A 27,362-nucleotide genomic window follows, 5' to 3' on the forward strand; every position below is an offset into this window, starting at 1 on the left:
CCATCAGGGAGGGCCGAGGCTCAGGGAACTGGGTAGACATACAGGCTCTTCAGTCTCCATCAGGGAGGGCCGAGGCTCAGGGAACTGGGTAGACATACAGGCTCTTCAGTCTCCATCAGGGAGGGCCGAGGCTCAGGGAACTGGGTAGACATACAGGCTCTTCTGTCTCCATCAGGGAGGGCCGAGGCTCAGGGTACTGGGTAGACATACAGGCTCTTCTGTCTCCAACAGGGAGGGCCGAGGCTCAGGGAACTGGGTAGACATACAGGCTCTTCAGTCTCCATCAGGGAGGGCCGAGGCTCAGTGAACTGGGTAGACATACAGGCTCTTCAGTCTCCAACAGGGAGGGATACTGAGTAGTTTCCCAATCAATCAGACAGTGAGATTACGGCTCTAGATTGCCTGATGTAGGGAGTCTGGGTAAGGATGACACACAAAAAAATAAAATGGTGAGTGGGGAGTTAGAATCTTCTAGATGTTTTGACTATTGTGTCTCCATTGGGAGGGAAGTGTCTCAGTAATTTGTACCTCAGTTCAACTACAATACAATTGAAAGTTATTTTCTCAGAGTTTGTTTCCTGTAAGACCGCTTGAAGCCATAGGTTATAATAAGTACTGTCTAGGAAGCTTATCGGTTGTGATGCCATGGGAGACGTGTCGCCTGTCTAGCTTGGTAAGTTTGTTTGATATATTAGTTGCTCTGGGGACGCTACAGTTAGTGTGTATAACAGTTCATTAACTTCCATAGTAACTCTTACAGGCCTCATCTTCTGCCATTTAAACGGTGTGTTATTGTGTCTGGAGTGTTTTAATTGAGTGATTATTAGTATAGATTGATGCTATATAGACTTTCTCTAACCAAACATAAAAAAGCTATTAAATTATAGAGGATTTGGATTTGGGATGTTTAATTGACTCTCTCTCTCCTCTCTCTCTCTCTCTCTCTCTCTCTCTCTCTCTCTCTCTCTGTGTCTCTCTCTCCTCTCTCTCTCTCCCTCTATCTCTCTATCTGTCTCTCTCTCCTCTCTCTCTCTCTCCTCTCTCTCTCTGTCTCTCTCTCTCCCTCTATTCTCTCTCTCTCTCTCTCTCTCTCTCTCTCTCTTTCTTCCCTCCCCCCCTTCCCACCAGTGATAATGTGTGGAGACCCAGGTGTGCCAGCTAATGGTTTGAGGCTGGGCAGTGACTTCACCTATAACAGCACTGTGAGTTTCCAATGTGCCCCGGGATTCACTATGGACGCTGATCGCGCGTCAACCCTGGTCTGCACTAAGGACCGCACATGGAACGGGACCAAGCCACAATGCAAAGGTACGTAAACAGACAAACATATATATGTATATACACACACACAAGCTATCATTGACTAGTGACTGGTACTCCCTGTATATAGCCAAGCTATCGATGACTAGTGACTGGTACTCCCTGTATATAGCCAAGCTATCATTGACTAGTGACTGGTACTCCCTGTATATAGCCAAGCTATCGATGACTAGTGACTGGTACTCCCTGTATATAGCCAAGCTATCGATGACTAGTGACTGGTACTCCCTGTATATAGCCAAGCTATCGATGACTAGTGCCTGGTACTCCCTGTATATAACCAAGCTATCATTGACTAGTACCTGGTACTCCCTGTATATAGCCAAGCTATCGATGACTAGTGACTGGTACTCCCTGTATATAGCCAAGCTATCGATGACTAGGACCAGTACTCCCTGTATATAACCAAGCTATCATTGACTAAGGACTGGTACTTCCTGTATATAGCCAAGCTATCATTGACTAGTGCCTGGTACTTCCTGTATATAGCCAAGCTATCGATGACTAGGACCAGTACTCCCTGTATATAGCCAAGCTATCATTGACTAGTACCTGGTACTCCCTGTATATAGCCAAGCTATCGATGACTAGTGACTGGTACTCCCTGTATATAGCCAAGCTATCATTGACTAAGGACTGGTACTTCCTGTATATAGCCAAGCTATCATTGACTAAGGACTGGTACTTCCTGTATATAGCCAAGCTATCATTGACTAAGGACTGGTACTTCCTGTATATAGCTAAGCTATCATTGACTAAGGACTGGTACTTCCTGTATATAGCTAAGCTATCATTGACTAAGGACTGGTACTTCCTGTATATAGCTAAGCTATCATTGACTAAGGACTGGTACTTCCTGTATATAGCTAAGCTATCATTGACTAAGGACTGGTACTTCCTGTATATAGCCAAGCTATCATTGACTAAGGACTGGTACTTCCTGTATATAGCCAAGCTATCATTGACTAAGGACTGGTACTTCCTGTATATAGCCAAGCTATCATTCACTAAGGACTGGTACTTCCTGTATATAGCCAAGCTATCATTCACTAAGGACTGGTACTTCCTGTATATAGCCAAGCTATCGATGACTAGGACCAGTACTCCCTGTATATAGCCAAGCTATCGATGACTAGGACCGGTACTCCCTGTATATAGCTAAGCTATCGTTGACTAGGACCGGTACTCCCTGTATTACATTTACATTTAAGTCATTTAGCAGACGCTTTTATCCAGAGCGACTTACAAATTGGTGAATTCACCTTCTGACATCCAGTGGAACAGCCACTTTACAATGGTGCATCTAAATCATTTAAGGGGGGGTGAGAAGGATTACTTATCCTATCCTAGGTATTCCTTGAAGAGGTGGGGTTTCAGGTGTCTCCAGAAGGTGGTGATTGACTCCGCTGTCCTGGCGTCGTGAGGGAGTTTGTTCCACCATTGGGGGGCCAGAGCAGCGAACAGTTTTGACTGGGCTGAGCGGGAACTGTACTTCCTCAGTGGTAGGGAGGCGAGCAGGCCAGAGGTGGATGAACGCAGTGCCCTTGTTTGGGTGTAGGGCCTGATCAGAGCCTGGAGGTACTGCGGTGCCGTTCCCATCACAGCTCCGTAGGCAAGCACCATGGTCTTGTAGCGGATGCGAGCTTCAACTGGAAGCCAGTGGAGAGAGCGGAGGAGCGGGGTGACGTGAGAGAACTTGGGAAGGTTGAACACCAGACGGGCTGCGGCGTTCTGGATGAGTTGTAGGGGTTTAATGGCACAGGCAGGGAGCCCAGCCAACAGCGAGTTGCAGTAATCCAGACGGGAGATGACAAGTGCCTGGATTAGGACCTGCGCCGCTTCCTGTGTGAGGCAGGGTTGTACTCTGCGGATGTTGTAGAGCATGAACCTACAGGAACGGGCCACCGCCATGATGTTGGTTGAGAACGACAGGGTGTTGTCCAGGATCACGCCAAGGTTCTTAGCGCTCTGGGAGGAGGACACAATGGAGTTGTCAACCGTGATGGCGAGATCATGGAACGGGCAGTCCTTCCCCGGGAGGAAGAGCAGCTCCGTCTTGCCGAGGTTCAGCTTGAGGTGGTGATCTGTCATCCACACTGATATGTCTGCCAGACATGCAGAGATGCGATTCGCCACCTGGTCATCAGAAGGGGGAAAGGAGAAGATTAATTGTGTGTCGTCTGCATAGCAATGATAGGAGAGACCATGTGAGGTTATGACAGAGCCAAGTGACTTGGTGTATAGCGAGAATAGGAGAGGGCCTAGAACAGAGCCCTGGGGGACACCAGTGGTGAGAGCGCGTGGCGAGGAGACAGATTCTCACCACGCCACCTGGTAGGAGCGACCTGTCAGGTAGGACGCAATCCAAGCGTGGGCCGCGCCGGAGATGCCCAACTCGGAGAGGGTGGAGAGGAGGATCTGATGGTTCACAGTATCGAAGGCAGCCGATAGGTCTAGAAGGATGAGAGCAGAGGAGAGAGAGTTAGCTTTAGCAGTGCGGAGCGCCTCCGTGATACAGAGAAGAGCAGTCTCAGTTGAATGACTAGTCTTGAAACCTGACTGATTTGGATCAAGAAGGTCATTCTGAGAGAGATAGCGGGAGAGCTGGCCAAGGACGGCACGTTCAAGAGTTTTGGAGAGAAAAGAAAGAAGGGATACTGGTCTGTAGTTGTTGACATCGGAGGGATCGAGTGTAGGTTTTTTCAGAAGGGGTGCAACTCTCGCTCTCTTGAAGACGGAAGGGACGTAGCCAGCGGTCAGGGATGAGTTGATGAGCGAGGTGAGGTAAGGGAGAAGGTCTCCGGAAATGGTCTGGAGAAGAGAGGAGGGGATAGGGTCAAGCGGGCAGGTTGTTGGGCGGCCGGCCGTCACAAGAAGCGAGATTTCATCTGGAGAGAGAGGGGAGAAAGAGGTCAGAACACAGGGTAGGGCAGTGTGAGCAGAACCAGCGGTGTCGTTTGACTTAGCAAACGAGGATCGGATGTCGTCGACCTTCTTTTCAAAATGGTTGACGAAGTCATCTGCAGAGAGGGAGGAGGGGGGAGGGGGAGGAGGATTCAGGAGGGAGGAGAAGGTGGCAAAGAGCTTCCTAGGGTTAGAGGCAGATGCTTGGAATTTAGAGTGGTAGAAAGTGGCTTTAGCAGCAGAGACAGAGGAGGAAAATGTAGAGAGGAGGGAGTGAAAGGATGCCAGGTCCGCAGGGAGGCGAGTTTTCCTCCATTTCCGCTCGGCTGCCCGGAGCTCTGTTCTGTGAGCTCGCAATGAGTCGTCGAGCCACGGAGCGGGAGGGGAGGACCGAGCCGGCCTGGAGGATAGGGGACATAGAGAGTCAAAGGATGCAGAAAGGGAAGAGAGGAGGGTTGAGGAGGCAGAATCAGGAGATAGGTTGGAGAAGGTATGAGCAGAGGGAAGAGATGATAGGATGGAAGAGGAGAGAGTAGCGGGGGAGAGAGAGCGAAGGTTGGGACGGCGCGATACCATCCGAGTAGGGGCAGTGTGGGAAGTGTTGGATGAGAGCGAGAGGGAAAAGGATACAAGGTAGTGGTCGGAGACTTGGAGGGGAGTTGCAATGAGGTTAGTGGAAGAACAGCATCTAGTAAAGATGAGGTCGAGCGTATTGCCTGCCTTGTGAGTAGGGGGAAGGTGAGAGGGTGAGGTCAAAAGAGGAGAGGAGTGGAAAGAAGGAGGCAGAGAGGAATGAGTCAAAGGTAGACGTGGGGAGGTTAAAGTCGCCCAGGACTGTGAGAGGTGAGCCGTCCTCAGGAAAGGAGCTTATCAAGGCATCAAGCTCATTGATGAACTCTCCGAGGGAACCTGGAGGGCGATAAATGATAAGGATGTTAAGCTTGAAAGGGCTGGTAACTGTGACAGCATGGAATTCAAAGGAGGCGATAGACAGATGGGTAAGGGGAGAAAGAGAGAATGACCACTTGGGAGAGATGAGGATCCCGGTGCCACCACCCCGCTGACCAGAAGCTCTCGGGGTGTGCGAGAACACGTGGGCGGACGAAGAGAGAGCAGTAGGAGTAGCAGTGTTATCTGTGGTGATCCATGTTTCCGTCAGTGCCAAGAAGTCGAGGGACTGGAGGGAGGCATAGGCTGAGATGAACTCTGCCTTGTTGGCCGCAGATCGGCAGTTCCAGAGGCTACCGGAGACCTGGAACTCCACGTGGGTCGTGCGCGCTGGGACCACCAGATTAGGGTGGCCGCGGCCACGCGGTGTGGAGCGTTTGTATGGTCTGTGCAGAGAGGAGAGAACAGGGATAGATAGACACATAGTTGACAGGCTACAGAAGAGGCTACGCTAATGCAAAGGAGATTGGAATGACAAGTGGACTACACGTCTCGAATGTTCAGAAAGTTAAGCTTACGTAGCAAGAATCTTATTGACTAAAATGATTGAAATGATACAGTACTGCTGGAGTAGGCTAGCTGGCAGTGGCTGCGTTGTTGACTTTGTAGGCTAGCTGGCAGTGGCTGCGATGTTGACACTACACTAATCAAGTCGTTCCGTCGAGTGTAATAGTTTCTACAGTGCTGCTATTCGGGGGCTAGCTGGCTAGCTAGCAGTGTTGATTGCGTTACGTTACGTTAAAAGAACGACAATAGCTGGCTAGCTAACCTAGAAAATCTCTCTAGACTACACAATTGTCTTAGATACAATGTATATAGCCAAGCTATCATTGACTAAGGACTGCTACTTCCTGTATATAGCCAAGCTATCATTGACTAAGGACTGGTACTTCCTGTATATAGCTAAGCTATCATTGACTAAGGACTGGTACTTCCTGTATATATCCATGCTATCATTGACTAAGGACTGGTACTTCCTGTATATAGCCAAGCTATCATTGACTAAGGACTGGTACGTTGTTCATTGTGTATTTATTCCTCGTGTTACTAATTTTTCATTGTATTCTGTGTTGTTTGTGAAGTAAGCATTTCCCCTGTAGTCTGTACCTGTTGTTTATGACACATGTGACATTTAATTGTGATTTGATTCATTATCTAGCCTGTCTCTCTCTCCAGCTATAGTGTGTATGGCCCCTCCTCCCATCCCTAACGGCCAGGTGGTTGGAACAGACTTCACCTGGGGCAACAGCGTTAGTTACGCCTGTAACCAGGGTTACCAGCTCTCCCTGCCCACCGTGCTCATCTGCCAGGGAAACGGCATCTGGAACGGAGATAAACCACAATGCTTCCGTAAGTAACTGGAATAGAATGGAATCTGAGCTACGACAAGGAATAAGGACATAACATGTGCAGGTAGCACAGTCTACAGACACATTCTACAGGCACATTCTACAGACACATTCTACAGACACATTCTACAGGCACATTCTACAGGCACATTCTACAGACACATTCTACAGACACATTCTACAGGCACATTCTACAGGCACATTCTACAGACACATTCTACAGACACATTCTACAGGCACATTCTACAGGCACATTCTACAGGCACATTCTACAGACACATTCTACAGGCACATTCTACAGGCACATTCTACAGGCACATTCTACAGACACATTCTACAGACACATTCTACAGGCACATTCTACAGACACATTCTACAGGCACATTCTACAGGCACATTCTACAGACACATTCTACAGGCACATTCTACAGACACATTCTACAGACACATTCTACAGACACATTCTACAGGCACATTCTACAGGCACATTCTACAGACACATTCTACAGACACATTCTACAGACACATTCTACAGGCACATTCTACAGACAAATTCTACAGACACATTCTACAGACACATTCTACAGGCACATTCTACAGGCACATTCTACAGACACATTATACAGACACATTCTACAGGCACATTCTACAGGCACATTCAACAGACACATTCAACAGACACATTCTACAGGCACATTCTACAGGCACATTCTACAGACACATTCTACAGACACATTCTTCAGACACATTCTACAGGCACATTCTACAGACACATTCTACAGGCACATTCTACAGACACATTCTACAGGCACATTCTACAGACACATTCTACAGGCACATTCTACAGACACATTCTACAGACACATTCTACAGACACATTCTACAGGCACATTCTACAGACACATTCTACAGACACATTCTACAGGCACATTCTACAGACACATTCTACAGACACATTCTACAGGCACATTGTACAGACACATTCTACAGGCACATTCTACAGACATTCTACAGACACATTCTACAGGCACATTGTACAGACACATTCTACAGGCACATTCTACAGGCAAATTCTACAGACACATTCTACAGACACATTCTACAGGCACATTCTACAGACACATTCTACAGGCACATTCTACAGGCACATTCTACAGACACATTCTACAGACACATTCTACAGGCACATTCTACAGACACATTCTACAGGCACATTCTACAGACACATTCTACAGGCACATTCTACAGACACATTCTACAGACACATTCTACAGACACATTCTACAGGCACATTCTACAGACACATTCTACAGACACATTCTACAGGCACATTCTACAGGCACATTCTACAGGCACATTCTACAGGCACATTCTACAGACACATTCTACAGACACATTCTACAGGCACATTCTACAGGCACATTCTACAGGCACATTCTACAGACACATTCTACAGACACATTCTACAGACACATTCTACAGGCACATTCTACAGACACATTCTACAGACACATTCTACAGGCACATTCTACAGGCACATTCTACAGACACATTCTACAGACACAATCTACAGGCACATTCTACAGGCACATTCTACAGGCACATTCTACAGACACATTCTACAGACACATTCTACAGGCACATTCTACAGGCACATTCTACAGGCACATTCTACAGACACATTCTACAGACACATTCTACAGGCACATTCTACAGACACATTCTACAGGCACATTCTACAGACACATTCTACAGGCACATTCTACAGACACATTCTACAGGCACATTCTACAGACACATTCTACAGGCACATTCTACAGACACATTCTACAGACACATTCTACAGGCACATTCTACAGACACATTCTACAGGCACATTCTACAGACACATTCTACAGACACATTCTACAGACACATTCTACAGGCACATTCTACAGACACATTCTACAGACACATTCTACAGGCACATTCTACAGGCACATTCTACAGGCACATTCTACAGACACATTCTACAGACACATTCTACAGGCACATTCTACAGGCACATTCTACAGACACATTCTACAGACACATTCTACAGACACATTCTACAGGCACATTCTACAGACACATTCTACAGGCACATTCTACAGACACATTCTACAGGCACATTCTACAGGCACATTCTACAGACACATTCTACAGGCACATTCTACAGACACATTCTACAGACACATTCTACAGGCACATTCTACAGGCACATTCTACAGACACATTCTACAGACACATTCTACAGACACATTCTACAGACACATTCTACAGGCACATTCTACAGGCACATTCTACAGACAAATTCTACAGGCACATTCTACAGACACATTCTACAGACACATTCTACAGACACATTCTACAGACACATTCTACAGGCACATTCTACAGACACATTCTACAGGCACATTCTACATACACATTCTACAGGCACATTCTACAGGCACATTCTACAGACACATTCTACAGGCACATTCTACAGACGCATTCTACAGCCACATTCTACAGGCACATTCTACAGGCACATTCTACAGGCACATTCTACAGACGCATTCTACAGACGCATTCTACAGACACATTCTACAGGCACATTCTACAGGCACATTCTACAGACACATTCTACAGACTCATTCTACAGGCACATTCTACAGACACATTCTACAGGCACATTCTACAGACACATTCTACAGACACATTCTACAGACACATTCTACAGACACATTCTACAGGCACATTCTACAGACAAATTCTACAGACACATTCTACAGACACATTCTACAGGCACATTCTACAGGCACATTCTACAGACACATTATACAGACACATTCTACAGGCACATTCTACAGGCACATTCAACAGACACATTCAACAGACACATTCTACAGGCACATTCTACAGGCACATTCTACAGACACATTCTACAGACACATTCTTCAGACACATTCTACAGGCACATTCTACAGACACATTCTACAGGCACATTCTACAGACACATTCTACAGGCACATTCTACAGACACATTCTACAGGCACATTCTACAGACACATTCTACAGACACATTCTACAGACACATTCTACAGACACATTCTACAGGCACATTCTACAGGCACATTCTACAGGCACATTCTACAGACACATTCTACAGACACATTCTACAGGCACATTCTACAGACACATTCTACAGGCACATTCTACAGACACATTCTACAGGCACATTCTACAGACACATTCTACAGGCACATTCAACAGACACATTCAACAGACACATTCTACAGGCACATTCTACAGGCACATTCTACAGACACATTCTACAGACACATTCTTCAGACACATTCTACAGGCACATTCTACAGACACATTCTACAGGCACATTCTACAGACACATTCTACAGGCACATTCTACAGACACATTCTACAGGCACATTCTACAGACACATTCTACAGACACATTCTACAGACACATTCTACAGGCACATTCTACAGACACATTCTACAGGCACATTCTACAGACACATTCTACAGACACATTCTACAGGCACATTCTACAGGCACATTCTACAGACACATTCTACAGGCACATTCTACAGGCACATTCTACAGACACATTCTACAGACGCATTCTACAGACACATTCTACAGGCACATTCTACAGGCACATTCTACAGGCACATTCTACAGACACATTCTACAGACACATTCTACAGGCACATTCTACAGACACATTCTACAGGCACATTCTACAGACACATTCTACAGACACATTCTACAGACACATTCTACAGACACATTCTACAGGCACATTCTACAGACAAATTCTACAGACACATTCTACAGACAGATTCTACAGGCACATTCTACAGACACATTATACAGACACATTCTACAGGCACATTCTACAGGCACATTCAACAGACACATTCTACAGGCACATTCTACAGGCACATTCTACAGACAAATTCTTCAGACACATTCTACAGGCACATTCTACAGACACATTCTACAGGCACATTCTACAGGCACATTCTACAGACACATTCTACAGGCACATTCTACAGACACATTCTACAGGCACATTCAACAGACACATTCTACAGGCACATTCTACAGGCACATTCTACAGACAAATTCTTCAGACACATTCTACAGGCACATTCTACAGACACATTCTACAGACACATTCTACAGGCACATTCTACAGACACATTCTACAGGCACATTCTACAGACACATTCTACAGACACATTCTACAGGCACATTCTACAGACACATTCTACAGGCACATTCAACAGACACATTCTACAGGCACATTCTACAGGCACATTCTACAGACAAATTCTACAGACACATTCTACAGGCACATTCTACAGACACATTCTTCAGACACATTCTACAGGCACATTCTACAGACACATTCTACAGGCACATTCTACAGGCACATTCTACAGACACATTCTACAGGCACATTCTACAGACACATTCTACAGGCACATTCAACAGACACATTCTACAGGCACATTCTACAGGCACATTCTACAGACAAATTCTTCAGACACATTCTACAGGCACATTCTACAGACACATTCTACAGGCACATTCTACAGACACATTCTACAGGCACATTCTACAGGCACATTCTACAGACACATTCTACAGACACATTCTACAGGCACATTCTACAGACACATTCTACAGGCACATTCTACAGACACATTCTACAGACACATTCTACAGTCACATTCTACAGGCACATTCTACAGACACATTCTACAGGCACATTCTACAGGCACATTCTACAGACACATTCTACAGACACATTCTACAGGCACATTCTACAGACACATTATACAGACACATTCTACAGGCACATTCTACAGGCACATTCAACAGACACATTCTACAGGCACATTCTACAGGCACATTCTACAGACACATTCTACAGACACATTCTTCAGACACATTCTACAGACACATTCTACAGGCACATTCTACAGACACATTCTACAGGCACATTCTACAGACACATTCTACAGGCACATTCTACAGGCACATTCTACAGGCACATTCTACAGACACATTCTACAGGCACATTCTACAGACACATTCTACCGACACATTCTACAGACACATTCTACAGACACATTCTACAGACACATTCTACAGACACATTCTACAGGCACATTCTACAGGCACATTCTACAGACACATTCTACAGACACATTCTACAGACATATTCTACAGGCACATTCTACAGACACATTCTACAGGCACATTCTACAGACACATTCTACAGACACATTCTACAGACACATTCTACAGACACATTCTACCGACACATTCCAGAGACACATTCCACAGAAACATTCCACAGACACATTCCACAGACACATTCTACAGGCACATTGTACAGACACATTCTACAGACACATTCTACAGACACATTCTACAGACACATTCTACAGACACATTCTACAGACACATTCCACAGACACATTCTACAGGCACATTGTACAGACACATTCTACAGACATATTCTACAGGCACATTCTACAGGCACATTCTACAGACACATTCTACAGTCACATTCTACAGGCACATTCTACAGACACATTCTACAGGCACATTCTACAGACACATTCTACAGGCACATTCTACAGACACATTCTACAGACACATTCTACAGGCACATTATACAGACACATTCTACAGACATATTCTACAGGCACATTCTACAGGCACATTCTACAGACACATTCTTCAGACACATTCTACAGGCACATTCTACAGACACATTCTACAGGCACATTCTACAGGCACATTCTACAGACACATTCTACAGGCACATTCTACAGACACATTCTACAGACACATTCTACAGACACATTCTACAGGCACATTCTACAGACACATTCTACAGGCACATTCTACAGACACATTCTACAGACACATTCTACAGGCACATTCTACAGGCACATTCTACAGACACATTCTACAGGCACATTCTACAGGCACATTCTACAGACACATTCTACAGACACATTCTACAGGCACATTCTACAGACACATTATACATACACATTCTACAGGCACATTCTACAGGCACATTCAACAGACACATTCTACAGGCACATTCTACAGGCACATTCTACAGACACATTCTACAGACACATTCTTCAGACACATTCTACAGGCACATTCTACAGACACATTCTACAGGCACATTCTACAGACACATTCTACAGGCACATTCTACAGACACATTCTACAGGCACATTCTACAGACACATTCTACAGGCACATTCTACAGGCACATTCTACAGACACATTCTACAGGCACATTCTACAGACACATTCTACCGACACATTCTACAGACACATTCTACAGACACATTCTACAGACACATTCTACAGACACATTCTCTACAGGCACATTCTACAGTCACATTCTACAGACACATTCTACAGACACATTCTACAGACATATTCTACAGGCACATTCTACAGACACATTCTACAGACACATTCTACAGACACATTCTACCGACACATTCCAGAGACACATTCCACAGAAACATTCCACAGACACATTCCACAGACACATTCTACAGGCACATTGTACAGACACATTGTACAGACACATTCTACAGACACATTCTACAGACACATTCTACAGACACATTCTACAGACACATTCCACAGACACATTCTACAGGCACATTCTACAGACACATTCTACAGGCACATTCTACAGACACATTCTACAGACACATTCTACAGACACATTCTTCAGACACATTCTACCGACACATTCCAGAGACACATTCCACAGAAACATTCCACAGACACATTCCACAGACACATTCTACAGGCACATTGTACAGACACATTGTACAGACACATTCTACAGACACATTCTACAGACACATTCTACAGACACATTCTACAGACACATTCCACAGACACATTCTACAGGCACATTGTACAGACACATTCTACAGACATATTCTACAGGCACATTCTACAGACACATTCTACAGACACATTCTGCAGACACATTCTACAGACACATTCTACCGACACATTCCACAGACACATTCCACAGACACATTCCACAGAAACATTCTACAGACACATTCCAGAGAAACATTCCACAGAAACATTCTACAGACACATTCCAGAGAAACATTCCAGAGATACATTCCACAGACACATTCCACAGAAACATTCCACAGAAACATTCCACAGACACATTGCAGAGAAACATTCTACAGACACATTCCAGAGAAACATTCCAGAGACACATTCCACAGACACATTCCAGAGAAACATTCCACAAAAACATTCCAGAGGAACATTCCAGAGACACATTCCACAGACACATTCCAGAGAAACATTCCACAAAAACATTCCAGAGGAACATTCCAGAGACACATTCCACAGAAACATTCCACAGACACATTCTACAGACACATTCTACAGGCACATTCTACAGACACATTCTACAGGCACATTCTACAGACACATTCTACAGGCACATTCTACAGGCACATTCTACAGACACATTCTACAGGCACATTCTACAGACACATTCTACAGACACATTCTACAGGCACATTCTACAGGCACATTCTACAGACACATTCTACAGACACATTCTACAGACACATTCTACAGACACATTCTACAGGCACATTCTACAGGCACATTCTACAGACAAATTCTACAGGCACATTCTACAGACACATTCTACAGACACATTCTACAGACACATTCTACAGACACATTCTACAGGCACATTCTACAGACACATTCTACAGGCACATTCTACATACACATTCTACAGGCACATTCTACAGGCACATTCTACAGACACATTCTACAGGCACATTCTACAGACGCATTCTACAGCCACATTCTACAGGCACATTCTACAGGCACATTCTACAGGCACATTCTACAGACGCATTCTACAGACGCATTCTACAGACACATTCTACAGGCACATTCTACAGGCACATTCTACAGACACATTCTACAGACACATTCTACAGGCACATTCTACAGACACATTCTACAGGCACATTCTACAGACACATTCTACAGACACATTCTACAGACACATTCTACAGACACATTCTACAGGCACATTCTACAGACAAATTCTACAGACACATTCTACAGACACATTCTACAGGCACATTCTACAGGCACATTCTACAGACACATTATACAGACACATTCTACAGGCACATTCTACAGGCACATTCAACAGACACATTCAACAGACACATTCTACAGGCACATTCTACAGGCACATTCTACAGACACATTCTACAGACACATTCTTCAGACACATTCTACAGGCACATTCTACAGACACATTCTACAGGCACATTCTACAGACACATTCTACAGGCACATTCTACAGACACATTCTACAGGCACATTCTACAGACACATTCTACAGACACATTCTACAGACACATTCTACAGACACATTCTACAGGCACATTCTACAGGCACATTCTACAGGCACATTCTACAGACACATTCTACAGACACATTCTACAGGCACATTCTACAGACACATTCTACAGGCACATTCTACAGACACATTCTACAGGCACATTCTACAGACACATTCTACAGGCACATTCAACAGACACATTCAACAGACACATTCTACAGGCACATTCTACAGGCACATTCTACAGACACATTCTACAGACACATTCTTCAGACACATTCTACAGGCACATTCTACAGACACATTCTACAGGCACATTCTACAGACACATTCTACAGGCACATTCTACAGACACATTCTACAGGCACATTCTACAGACACATTCTACAGACACATTCTACAGACACATTCTACAGGCACATTCTACAGACACATTCTACAGGCACATTCTACAGACACATTCTACAGACACATTCTACAGGCACATTCTACAGGCACATTCTACAGACACATTCTACAGGCACATTCTACAGGCACATTCTACAGACACATTCTACAGACGCATTCTACAGACACATTCTACAGGCACATTCTACAGGCACATTCTACAGGCACATTCTACAGACACATTCTACAGACACATTCTACAGGCACATTCTACAGACACATTCTACAGGCACATTCTACAGACACATTCTACAGACACATTCTACAGACACATTCTACAGACACATTCTACAGGCACATTCTACAGACAAATTCTACAGACACATTCTACAGACAGATTCTACAGGCACATTCTACAGACACATTATACAGACACATTCTACAGGCACATTCTACAGGCACATTCAACAGACACATTCTACAGGCACATTCTACAGGCACATTCTACAGACAAATTCTTCAGACACATTCTACAGGCACATTCTACAGGCACATTCTACAGACACATTCTACAGACACATTCTTCAGACACATTCTACAGGCACATTCTACAGACACATTCTACAGGCACATTCTACAGACACATTCTACAGGCACATTCTACAGACACATTCTACAGGCACATTCTACAGACACATTCTACAGACACATTCTACAGTCACATTCTACAGGCACATTCTACAGACACATTCTACAGGCACATTCTACAGACACATTCTACAGACACATTCTACAGGCACATTCTACAGGCACATTCTACAGACACATTCTACAGGCACATTCTACAGGCACATTCTACAGACACATTCTACAGACGCATTCTACAGACACATTCTACAGGCACATTCTACAGGCACATTCTACAGGCACATTCTACAGACACATTCTACAGACACATTCTACAGGCACATTCTACAGTCACATTCTACAGGCACATTCTACAGACACATTCTACAGACACATTCTACAGACACATTCTACAGACACATTCTACAGGCACATTCTACAGACAAATTCTACAGACACATTCTACAGACAGATTCTACAGGCACATTCTACAGACACATTATACAGACACATTCTACAGGCACATTCTACAGGCACATTCAACAGACACATTCTACAGGCACATTCTACAGGCACATTCTACAGACAAATTCTTCAGACACATTCTACAGGCACATTCTACAGACACATTCTACAGGCACATTCTACAGGCACATTCTACAGACACATTCTACAGGCACATTCTACAGACACATTCTACAGGCACATTCAACAGACACATTCTACAGGCACATTCTACAGGCACATTCTACAGACAAATTCTTCAGACACATTCTACAGGCACATTCTACAGACACATTCTACAGACACATTCAACAGACACATTCTACAGGCACATTCTACAGGCACATTCTACAGACAAATTCTACAGACACATTCTACAGGCACATTCTACAGACACATTCTTCAGACACATTCTACAGGCACATTCTACAGACACATTCTACAGGCACATTCTACAGGCACATTCTACAGACACATTCTACAGGCACATTCTACAGACACATTCTACAGGCACATTCAACAGACACATTCTACAGGCACATTCTACAGGCACATTCTACAGACAAATTCTTCAGACACATTCTACAGGCACATTCTACAGACACATTCTACAGGCACATTCTACAGACACATTCTACAGGCACATTCTACAGACACATTCTACAGACACATTCTACAGGCACATTCTACAGGCACATTCTACAGACACATTCTACAGGCACATTCTACAGGCACATTCTACAGACACATTCTACAGACACATTCTACAGGCACATTCTACAGACACATTATACAGACACATTCTACAGGCACATTCTACAGGCACATTCAACAGACACATTCTACAGGCACATTCTACAGGCACATTCTACAGACACATTCTACAGACACATTCTTCAGACACATTCTACAGACACATTCTACAGGCACATTCTACAGACACATTCTACAGGCACATTCTACAGACACATTCTACAGGCACATTCTACAGGCACATTCTACAGGCACATTCTACAGACACATTCTACAGGCACATTCTACAGACACATTCTACCGACACATTCTACAGACACATTCTACAGACACATTCTACAGACACATTCTACAGACACATTCTACAGGCACATTCTACAGGCACATTCTACAGACACATTCTACAGACACATTCTACAGACATATTCTACAGGCACATTCTACAGACACATTCTACAGGCACATTCTACAGACACATTCTACAGACACATTCTACAGACACATTCTACAGACACATTCTACCGACACATTCCAGAGACACATTCCACAGAAACATTCCACAGACACATTCCACAGACACATTCTACAGGCACATTGTACAGACACATTCTACAGACACATTCTACAGACACATTCTACAGACACATTCTACAGACACATTCTACAGACACATTCCACAGACACATTCTACAGGCACATTGTACAGACACATTCTACAGACATATTCTACAGGCACATTCTACAGGCACATTCTACAGACACATTCTACAGTCACATTCTACAGGCACATTCTACAGACACATTCTACAGGCACATTCTACAGACACATTCTACAGGCACATTCTACAGACACATTCTACAGACACATTCTACAGGCACATTATACAGACACATTCTACAGACATATTCTACAGGCACATTCTACAGGCACATTCTACAGACACATTCTTCAGACACATTCTACAGGCACATTCTACAGACACATTCTACAGGCACATTCTACAGGCACATTCTACAGACACATTCTACAGGCACATTCTACAGACACATTCTACAGACACATTCTACAGACACATTCTACAGGCACATTCTACAGACACATTCTACAGGCACATTCTACAGACACATTCTACAGACACATTCTACAGGCACATTCTACAGGCACATTCTACAGACACATTCTACAGGCACATTCTACAGGCACATTCTACAGACACATTCTACAGACACATTCTACAGGCACATTCTACAGACACATTATACATACACATTCTACAGGCACATTCTACAGGCACATTCAACAGACACATTCTACAGGCACATTCTACAGGCACATTCTACAGACACATTCTACAGACACATTCTTCAGACACATTCTACAGGCACATTCTACAGACACATTCTACAGGCACATTCTACAGACACATTCTACAGGCACATTCTACAGACACATTCTACAGGCACATTCTACAGACACATTCTACAGGCACATTCTACAGGCACATTCTACAGACACATTCTACAGGCACATTCTACAGACACATTCTACCGACACATTCTACAGACACATTCTACAGACACATTCTACAGACACATTCTACAGACACATTCTACAGGCACATTCTACAGGCACATTCTACAGACACATTCTACAGACACATTCTACAGACATATTCTACAGGCACATTCTACAGACACATTCTACAGACACATTCTACAGACACATTCTACCGACACATTCCAGAGACACATTCCACAGAAACATTCCACAGACACATTCCACAGACACATTCTACAGGCACATTGTACAGACACATTGTACAGACACATTCTACAGACACATTCTACAGACACATTCTACAGACACATTCTACAGACACATTCCACAGACACATTCTACAGGCACATTCTACAGACACATTCTACAGGCACATTCTACAGACACATTCTACAGACACATTCTACAGACACATTCTTCAGACACATTCTACCGACACATTCCAGAGACACATTCCACAGAAACATTCCACAGACACATTCCACAGACACATTCTACAGGCACATTGTACAGACACATTGTACAGACACATTCTACAGACACATTCTACAGACACATTCTACAGACACATTCTACAGACACATTCCACAGACACATTCTACAGGCACATTGTACAGACACATTCTACAGACATATTCTACAGGCACATTCTACAGACACATTCTACAGACACATTCTGCAGACACATTCTACAGACACATTCTACCGACACATTCCACAGACACATTCCACAGACACATTCCAGAGAAACATTCCACAGACACATTCCAGAGAAACATTCCACAGAAACATTCTACAGACACATTCCAGAGAAACATTCCAGAGATACATTCCACAGACACATTCCACAGAAACATTCCACAGAAACATTCCACAGACACATTGCAGAGAAACATTCTACAGACACATTCCAGAGAAACATTCCAGAGACACATTCCACAGACACATTCCAGAGAAACATTCCACAAAAACATTCCAGAGGAACATTCCAGAGACACATTCCACAGACACATTCCAGAGAAACATTCCACAAAAACATTCCAGAGGAACATTCCAGAGACACATTCCACAGAAACATTCCACAGACACAGTGCACTGACAAGTTCCAGAGACACACTGCACTGACAAGTTCCAGAGACACAGTGCGTTGCCACAATGATAGATACATTTCATACACATTGGTTTCATATTGGATATTCCGTGCTGTGTTAAAATGCTTTATAAATAATGATAGATAACGGGAAAAAATGAGAGAAATCGATAGAAAACAATAGCCTGTCTTACATATATTCTCCCTCCCTCCCTCCCTCCCTCCCTCCCTCCCTCCCTCCCTCTCTCCCTCCCTCCCTCCCTCCCTCCCTCCCTCCCTCCCTCCCTCCCTCCCTCCCTCCCTCCCTCCCTCTATGTATCTTTCTTGTTTACTCCCTCACTCACCAATCTCCCCCACCAATCCCTCCCTCCCTCCCTCCCTCCCTCCCTCCCTCCCTCCCTCCCTCCCTCCCTCCCTCCCTCCCTCCCTCCCTCCCTCTATGTATCTTTCTTGTTTACTCCCTCACTCACTAATCTCCCCCACCAATCCCTCCCTCCCTTCCCCCTCACCCTCTTTTCCTCCCTTCTGTCGCCCATCCCCCTTCCCCCTCCCCCTTCCCCCTCCCCCTCCCCCTCTCCCTCAACCTCTCTCCCTCTCTCCCATCCCCCCTCTCTCCCCCTCCATCCCCCTCTAGCTGTGTTCTGTGGAGACCCAGGTGTCCCGGCCCAGGGAAGAAGGGAGGACCATGGGTTCACCTACCTCTCCTCTGTCTCCTTCTCCTGCTCTCCTCCTTTGGTGTTGGTGGGTTCAGCCAGACGATACTGTCAGTATGACGGCACCTGGAGCGGCACTCAGCCCTCCTGCATAGGTAAGAATGGGTCCAACTAACTCTCAGTAATCAACTCAGACCAGGCACGCAGAATGGGTCCAACTAACTCTCAGGAACCAACTCAGACCAGGTACTCAGAATGGGTCCAACTAACTCTCAGGAACCAACTCAGACCAGGCCCTCAGAATGGGTCCAACTAACTCTCAGGAACCAACTCAGACCAGGTACTCAGAATGGGTCCAATCAGTAACCAACTCAGACCAGGTACTCAGAATGGGTCCAATCAGTAACCAACTCAGACCAGGTACTCAGAATGGGTCCAACTAACTCTCAGTAACCAACTCAGACCAGGTACTCAGAATGGGTCCAATCAGTAACCAACTCAGACCAGGCCCTCAGAATGGGTCCAATCAGTAACCAACTCAGACCAGGTACTCAGAATGGGTCCAGCTAACTCTCTGGAACCAACTCAGACCAGGTACTCAGAATGGGTCCAATCAGTAACCAACTCAGACCAGGTACTCAGAATGGGTCCAATCAGTAACCAACTCAGACCAGGTACTCAGAATGGGTCCAGCTAACTCTCAGGAACCAACTCAGACCAGGTACTCAGAATGGGTCCAACTAACTCTCTGGAACCAACTCAGACCAGGTACTCAGAATGGGTCCAATCAGTAACCAACTCAGACCAGGTACTCAGAATGGGTCCAATCAGTAACCAACTCAGACCAGGCACTCAGAATGGGTCCAATCAGTAACCAACTCAGACCAGGCCCTCAGAATGGGTCCAACTAACTCTCAGTAACCAACTCAGACCAGGCCCTCAGAATGGGTCCAATCAGTAACCAACTCAGACCAGGCACTCAGAATGGGTCCAACTAACTCTCAGGAACCAACTCAGACCAGGTACTCAGAATGGGTCCAATCAGTAACCAACTCAGACCAGGTACTCAGAATGGGTCCAATCAGTAACCAACTCAGACCAGGCACTCAGAATGGGTCCAATCAGTAACCAACTCAGACCAGGCACTCAGAATGGGTTCAATCAGTAACCAACTCAGAACAGGCCCTCAGAATGGGTCCAATCAGTAACCAACTCACACCAGGTACTCAGAATGGGTCCAATCAGTAACCAACTCAGACCAGGCACTCAGAATGGGTCCAATCAGTAACCAACTCAGACCAGGTACTCAGAATGGGTTCAATCAGTAACCAACTCAGACCAGGCCCTCAGAATGGGTCCAATCAGTAACCAACTCACACCAGGTACTCAGAATGGGTCCAATCAGTAACCAACACAGACCAGGTACTCAGAATGGGTCCAACTAACTCTCAGTAACCAACTCAGACCAGGCACTCAGAATGGGTCCAATCAGTAACCAACTCAGACCAGGCACTCAGAATGGGTCCAACTAACTCTCAGGAACCAACTCAGACCAGGTACTCAGAATGGGTCCAACTAACTCTCAGTAACCAACTCAGACCAGGCACTCAGAATGGGTCCAATCAGTAACCAACTCAGACCAGGCACTCAGAATGGGTCCAATCAGTAACCAACTCAGACCAGGCACTCAGAATGGGTCCAACTAACTCTCAGTAACCAACTCAGACCAGGCACTCAGAATGGGTCCAATCAGTAACCAACTCAGACCAGGTACTCAGAATGGGTCCAATCAGTAACCAACTCAGACCAGGCCGTCAGAATGGGTCCAATCAGTAACCAACTCAGACCAGGCACTCAGAATGGGTCCAACTAACTCTCAGTAACCAACTCAGACCAGGCACTCAGAATGGGTCCAATCAGTAACCAACTCAGACCAGGCACTCAGAATGGGTCCAACTAACTCTCAGGAACCAACTCAGACCAGGTACTCAGAATGGGTCCAATCAGTAACCAACTCAGACCAGGCCCTCAGAATGGGTCCAATCAGTAACCAACTCAGACCAGGCACTCAGAATGGGTCCAATCAGTAACCAACTCAGACCAGGCACTCAGAATGGGTCCAATCAGTAACCAACTCAGACCAGGCACTCAGAATGGGTCCAATCAGGAACCAACTCAGACCAGGCCCTCAGAATGGGTCCAATCAGTAACCAACTCAGACCAGGCACTCAGAATGGGTCCAATCAGTAACCAACTCAGACCAGGCACTCAGAATGGGTCCAACTAACTCTCAGGAACCAACTCAGACCAGGCCCTCAGAATGGGTCCAACTAACTCTCAGTAACCAACTCAGACCAGGCCCTCAGAATGGGTCCAACTAACTCTCAGGAACCAACTCAGACCAGGCCCTCAGAATGGGTCCAATCAGTAACCAACTCAGACCAGGCACTCAGAATGGGTCCAACTAACTCTCAGTAACCAACTCAGACCAGGCACTCAGAATGGGTCCAATCAGTAACCAACTCAGACCAGGCCCTCAGAATGGGTCCAACTAACTCTCAGTAACCAACTCAGACCAGGCCCTCAGAATGGGTCCAACTAACTCTCAGGAACCAACTCAGACCAGGCCCTCAGAATGGGTCCAATCAGTAACCAACTCAGACCAGGCACTCAGAATGGGTCCAACTAACTCTCAGTAACCAACTCAGACCAGGCACTCAGAATGGGTCCAATCAGTAACCAACTCAGACCAGGCACTCAGAATGGGTCCAATCAGGAACCAACTCAGACCAGGCCCTCAGAATGGGTCCAATCAGTAACCAACTCAGACCAGGCACTCAGAATGGGTCCAATCAGTAACCAACTCAGACCAGGTACTCAGAATGGGTCCAATCAGTAACCAACTCAGACCAGGCACTCAGAATGGGTCCAACTAACTCTCAGGAACCAACTCAGACCAGGCACTCAGAATGGGTCCAACTAACTCTCAGGAACCAACTCAGACCAGGCCCTCAGAATGGGTCCAATCAGTAACCAACTCAGACCAGGTACTCAGAATGGGTCCAATCAGTAACCAACTCAGACCAGGCACTCAGAATGGGTCCAATCAGTAACCAACTCAGACCAGGTACTCAGAATGGGTCCAATCAGTAACCAACTCAGACCAGGTACTCAGAATGGGTCCAATCAGTAACCAACTCAGACCAGGCCCTCAGAATGGGTCCAATCAGTAACCAACTCAGACCAGGTACTCAGAATGGGTCCAATCAGTAACCAACTCAGACCAGGTACTCAGAATGGGTCCAATCAGTAACCAACTCAGACCAGGCACTCAGAATGGGTCCAATCAGTAACCAACTCAGACCAGGTACTCAGAATGGGTCCAATCAGTAACCAACTCAGACCAGGTACTCAGAATGGGTCCAATCAGTAACCAACTCAGACCAGGTACTCAGAATGGGTCCAATCAGTAACCAACTCAGACCAGGCACTCAGAATGGGTCCAATCAGTAACCAACTCAGACCAGGTACTCAGAATGGGTTCAATCAGTAACCAACTCAGACCAGGCCCTCAGAATGGGTCCAATCAGTAACCAACTCACACCAGGTACTCAGAATGGGTCCAATCAGTAACCAACACAGACCAGGTACTCAGAATGGGTCCAACTAACTCTCAGTAACCAACTCAGACCAGGCACTCAGAATGGGTCCAATCAGTAACCAACTCAGACCAGGCACTCAGAATGGGTCCAACTAACTCTCAGGAACCAACTCAGACCAGGTACTCAGAATGGGTCCAACTAACTCTCAGTAACCAACTCAGACCAGGCACTCAGAATGGGTCCAATCAGTAACCAACTCAGACCAGGCACTCAGAATGGGTCCAATCAGTAACCAACTCAGACCAGGCACTCAGAATGGGTCCAACTAACTCTCAGTAACCAACTCAGACCAGGCACTCAGAATGGGTCCAATCAGTAACCAACTCAGACCAGGTACTCAGAATGGGTCCAATCAGTAACCAACTCAGACCAGGCCGTCAGAATGGGTCCAATCAGTAACCAACTCAGACCAGGCACTCAGAATGGGTCCAATCAGTAACCAACTCAGACCAGGCACTCAGAATGGGTCCAACTAACTCTCAGGAACCAACTCAGACCAGGTACTCAGAATGGGTCCAATCAGTAACCAACTCAGACCAGGCCCTCAGAATGGGTCCAATCAGTAACCAACTCAGACCAGGCACTCAGAATGGGTCCAACTAACTCTCAGTAACCAACTCAGACCAGGTACTCAGAATGGGTCCAATCAGTAACCAACTCAGACCAGGCACTCAGAATGGGTCCAATCAGGAACCAACTCAGACCAGGCCCTCAGAATGGGTCCAATCAGTAACCAACTCAGACCAGGCACTCAGAATGGGTCCAATCAGTAACCAACTCAGACCAGGCACTCAGAATGGGTCCAACTAACTCTCAGGAACCAACTCAGACCAGGCCCTCAGAATGGGTCCAACTAACTCTCAGTAACCAACTCAGACCAGGCCCTCAGAATGGGTCCAACTAACTCTCAGGAATCAACTCAGACCAGGCCCTCAGAATGGGTCCAATCAGTAACCAACTCAGACCAGGCACTCAGAATGGGTCCATCTAACTCTCAGTAACCAACTCAGACCAGGCACTCAGAATGGGTCCAATCAGTAACCAACTCAGACCAGGCACTCAGAATGGGTCCAATCAGGAACCAACTCAGACCAGGCCCTCAGAATGGGTCCAATCAGTAACCAACTCAGACCAGGCACTCAGAATGGGTCCAATCAGTAACCAACTCAGACCAGGTACTCAGAATGGGTCCAATCAGTAACCAACTCAGACCAGGCACTCAGAATGGGTCCAACTAACTCTCAGGAACCAACTCAGACCAGGCACTCAGAATGGGTCCAACTAACTCTCAGTAACCAACTCAGACCAGGTACTCAGAATGGGTCCAATCAGTATCCAAATCAGACCAGGCACTCAGAATGGGTCCAATCAGTAACCAACTCAGACCAGGTACTCAGAATGGGTCCAATCAGTAACCAACTCAGACCAGGCCCTCAGAATGGGTCCAATCAGTAACCAACTCAGACCAGGTACTCAGAATGGGTCCAATCAGTAACCAACTCAGACCAGGCACTCAGAATGGGTCCAATCAGTAACCAACTCAGACCAGGTACTCAGAATGGGTCCAATCAGTAACCAACTCAGACCAGGTACTCAGAATGGGTCCAATCAGTAACCAACTCAGACCAGGCCCTCAGAATGGGTCCAATCAGTAACCAACTCAGACCAGGTACTCAGAATGGGTCCAATCAGTAACCAACTCAGACCAGGTACTCAGAATGGGTCCAATCAGTAACCAACTCAGACCAGGCACTCAGAATGGGTCCAATCAGTAACCAACTCAGACCAGGTACTCAGAATGGGTCCAATCAGTAACCAACTCAGACCAGGTACTCAGAATGGGTCCAATCAGTAACCAACTCAGACCAGGTACTCAGAATGGGTCCAATCAGTAACCAACTCAGACCAGGCACTCAGAATGGGTCCAATCAGTAACCAACTCAGACCAGGTACTCAGAATGGGTCCAACTAACTCTCAGTAACCAACTCAGACCAGGTACTCAGAATGGGTCCAACTAACTCTCAGTAACCAACTCAGACCAGGCACTCAGAATGGGTCCAATCAGTAACCAACTCAGACCAGGCCCTCAGAATGGGTCCAATCAGTAACCAACTCAGACCAGGTACTCAGAATGGGTCCAATCAGTAACCAACTCAGACCAGGTACTCAGAATGGGTCCAATCAGTAACCAACTCAGACCAGGCACTCAGAATGGGTCCAATCAGTAACCAACTCAGACCAGGCACTCAGAATGGGTCCAATCAGTAACCAACTCAGACCAGGTACTCAGAATGGGTCCAATCAGTAACCAACTCAGACCAGGCACTCAGAATGGGTCCAACTAACTCTCAGGAACCAACTCAGACCAGGCACTCAGAATGGGTCCAACTAACTCTCAGTAACCAACTCAGACCAGGCACTCAGAATGGGTCCAATCAGTAACCAACTCAGACCAGGCACGCAGAATGGGTCCAATCAGTAACCAACTCAGACCAGGCACTCAGAATGGGTCCAACTAACTCTCAGTAACCAACTCAGACCAGGTACTCAGAATGGGTCCAATCAGTAACCAACTCAGACCAGGCACTCAGAATGGGTCCAATCAGTAACCAACTCAGACCAGGTACTCAGAATGGGTCCAATCAGTAACCAACTCAGACCAGGCACTCAGAATGGGTCCAATCAGTAACCAACTCAGACCAGGTACTCAGAATGGGTCCAATCAGTAACCAACTCAGACCAGGTACTCAGAATGGGTCCAATCAGTAACCAACTCAGACCAGGCACTCAGAATGGGTCCAATCAGTAACCAACTCAGACCAGGTACTCAGAATGGGTCCAATCAGTAACCAACTCAGACCAGGCCCTCAGAATGGGTCCAATCAGTAACCAACTCAGACCAGGCACGCAGAATGGGTCCAATCAGTAACCAACTCAGACCAGGCACTCAGAATGGGTCCAATCAGTAACCAACTCAGACCAGGTACTCAGAATGGGTCCAATCAGTAACCAACTCAGACCAGGCCCTCAGAATGGGTCCAATCAGTAACCAACTCAGACCAGGTACTCAGAATTTGTCCAATCAGTAACCAACTCAGACCAGGTACTCAGAATG

At 45.8% G+C, this 27,362-nt stretch overlaps 1 protein-coding gene across 1 annotated transcript in view; it reads left to right on the forward strand.

Moving 5' to 3' along the window:
- Positions 1 to 27,362, forward strand: part of LOC135551653 (CUB and sushi domain-containing protein 2-like) — a 947,993-nt gene that overhangs the window by 886,822 nt on the left and 33,809 nt on the right. Inside the window, 3 exon segments of the mRNA XM_064982833.1 lie at positions 1,129 to 1,308; positions 6,349 to 6,522; positions 20,566 to 20,739. Coding sequence (XP_064838905.1) covers positions 1,129 to 1,308; positions 6,349 to 6,522; positions 20,566 to 20,739 — 528 coding nt within the window.

Source organism: Oncorhynchus masou, chromosome 13, assembly GCF_036934945.1.
Source record: "Oncorhynchus masou masou isolate Uvic2021 chromosome 13, UVic_Omas_1.1, whole genome shotgun sequence".
NCBI lineage: Eukaryota > Metazoa > Chordata > Actinopteri > Salmoniformes > Salmonidae > Oncorhynchus > Oncorhynchus masou.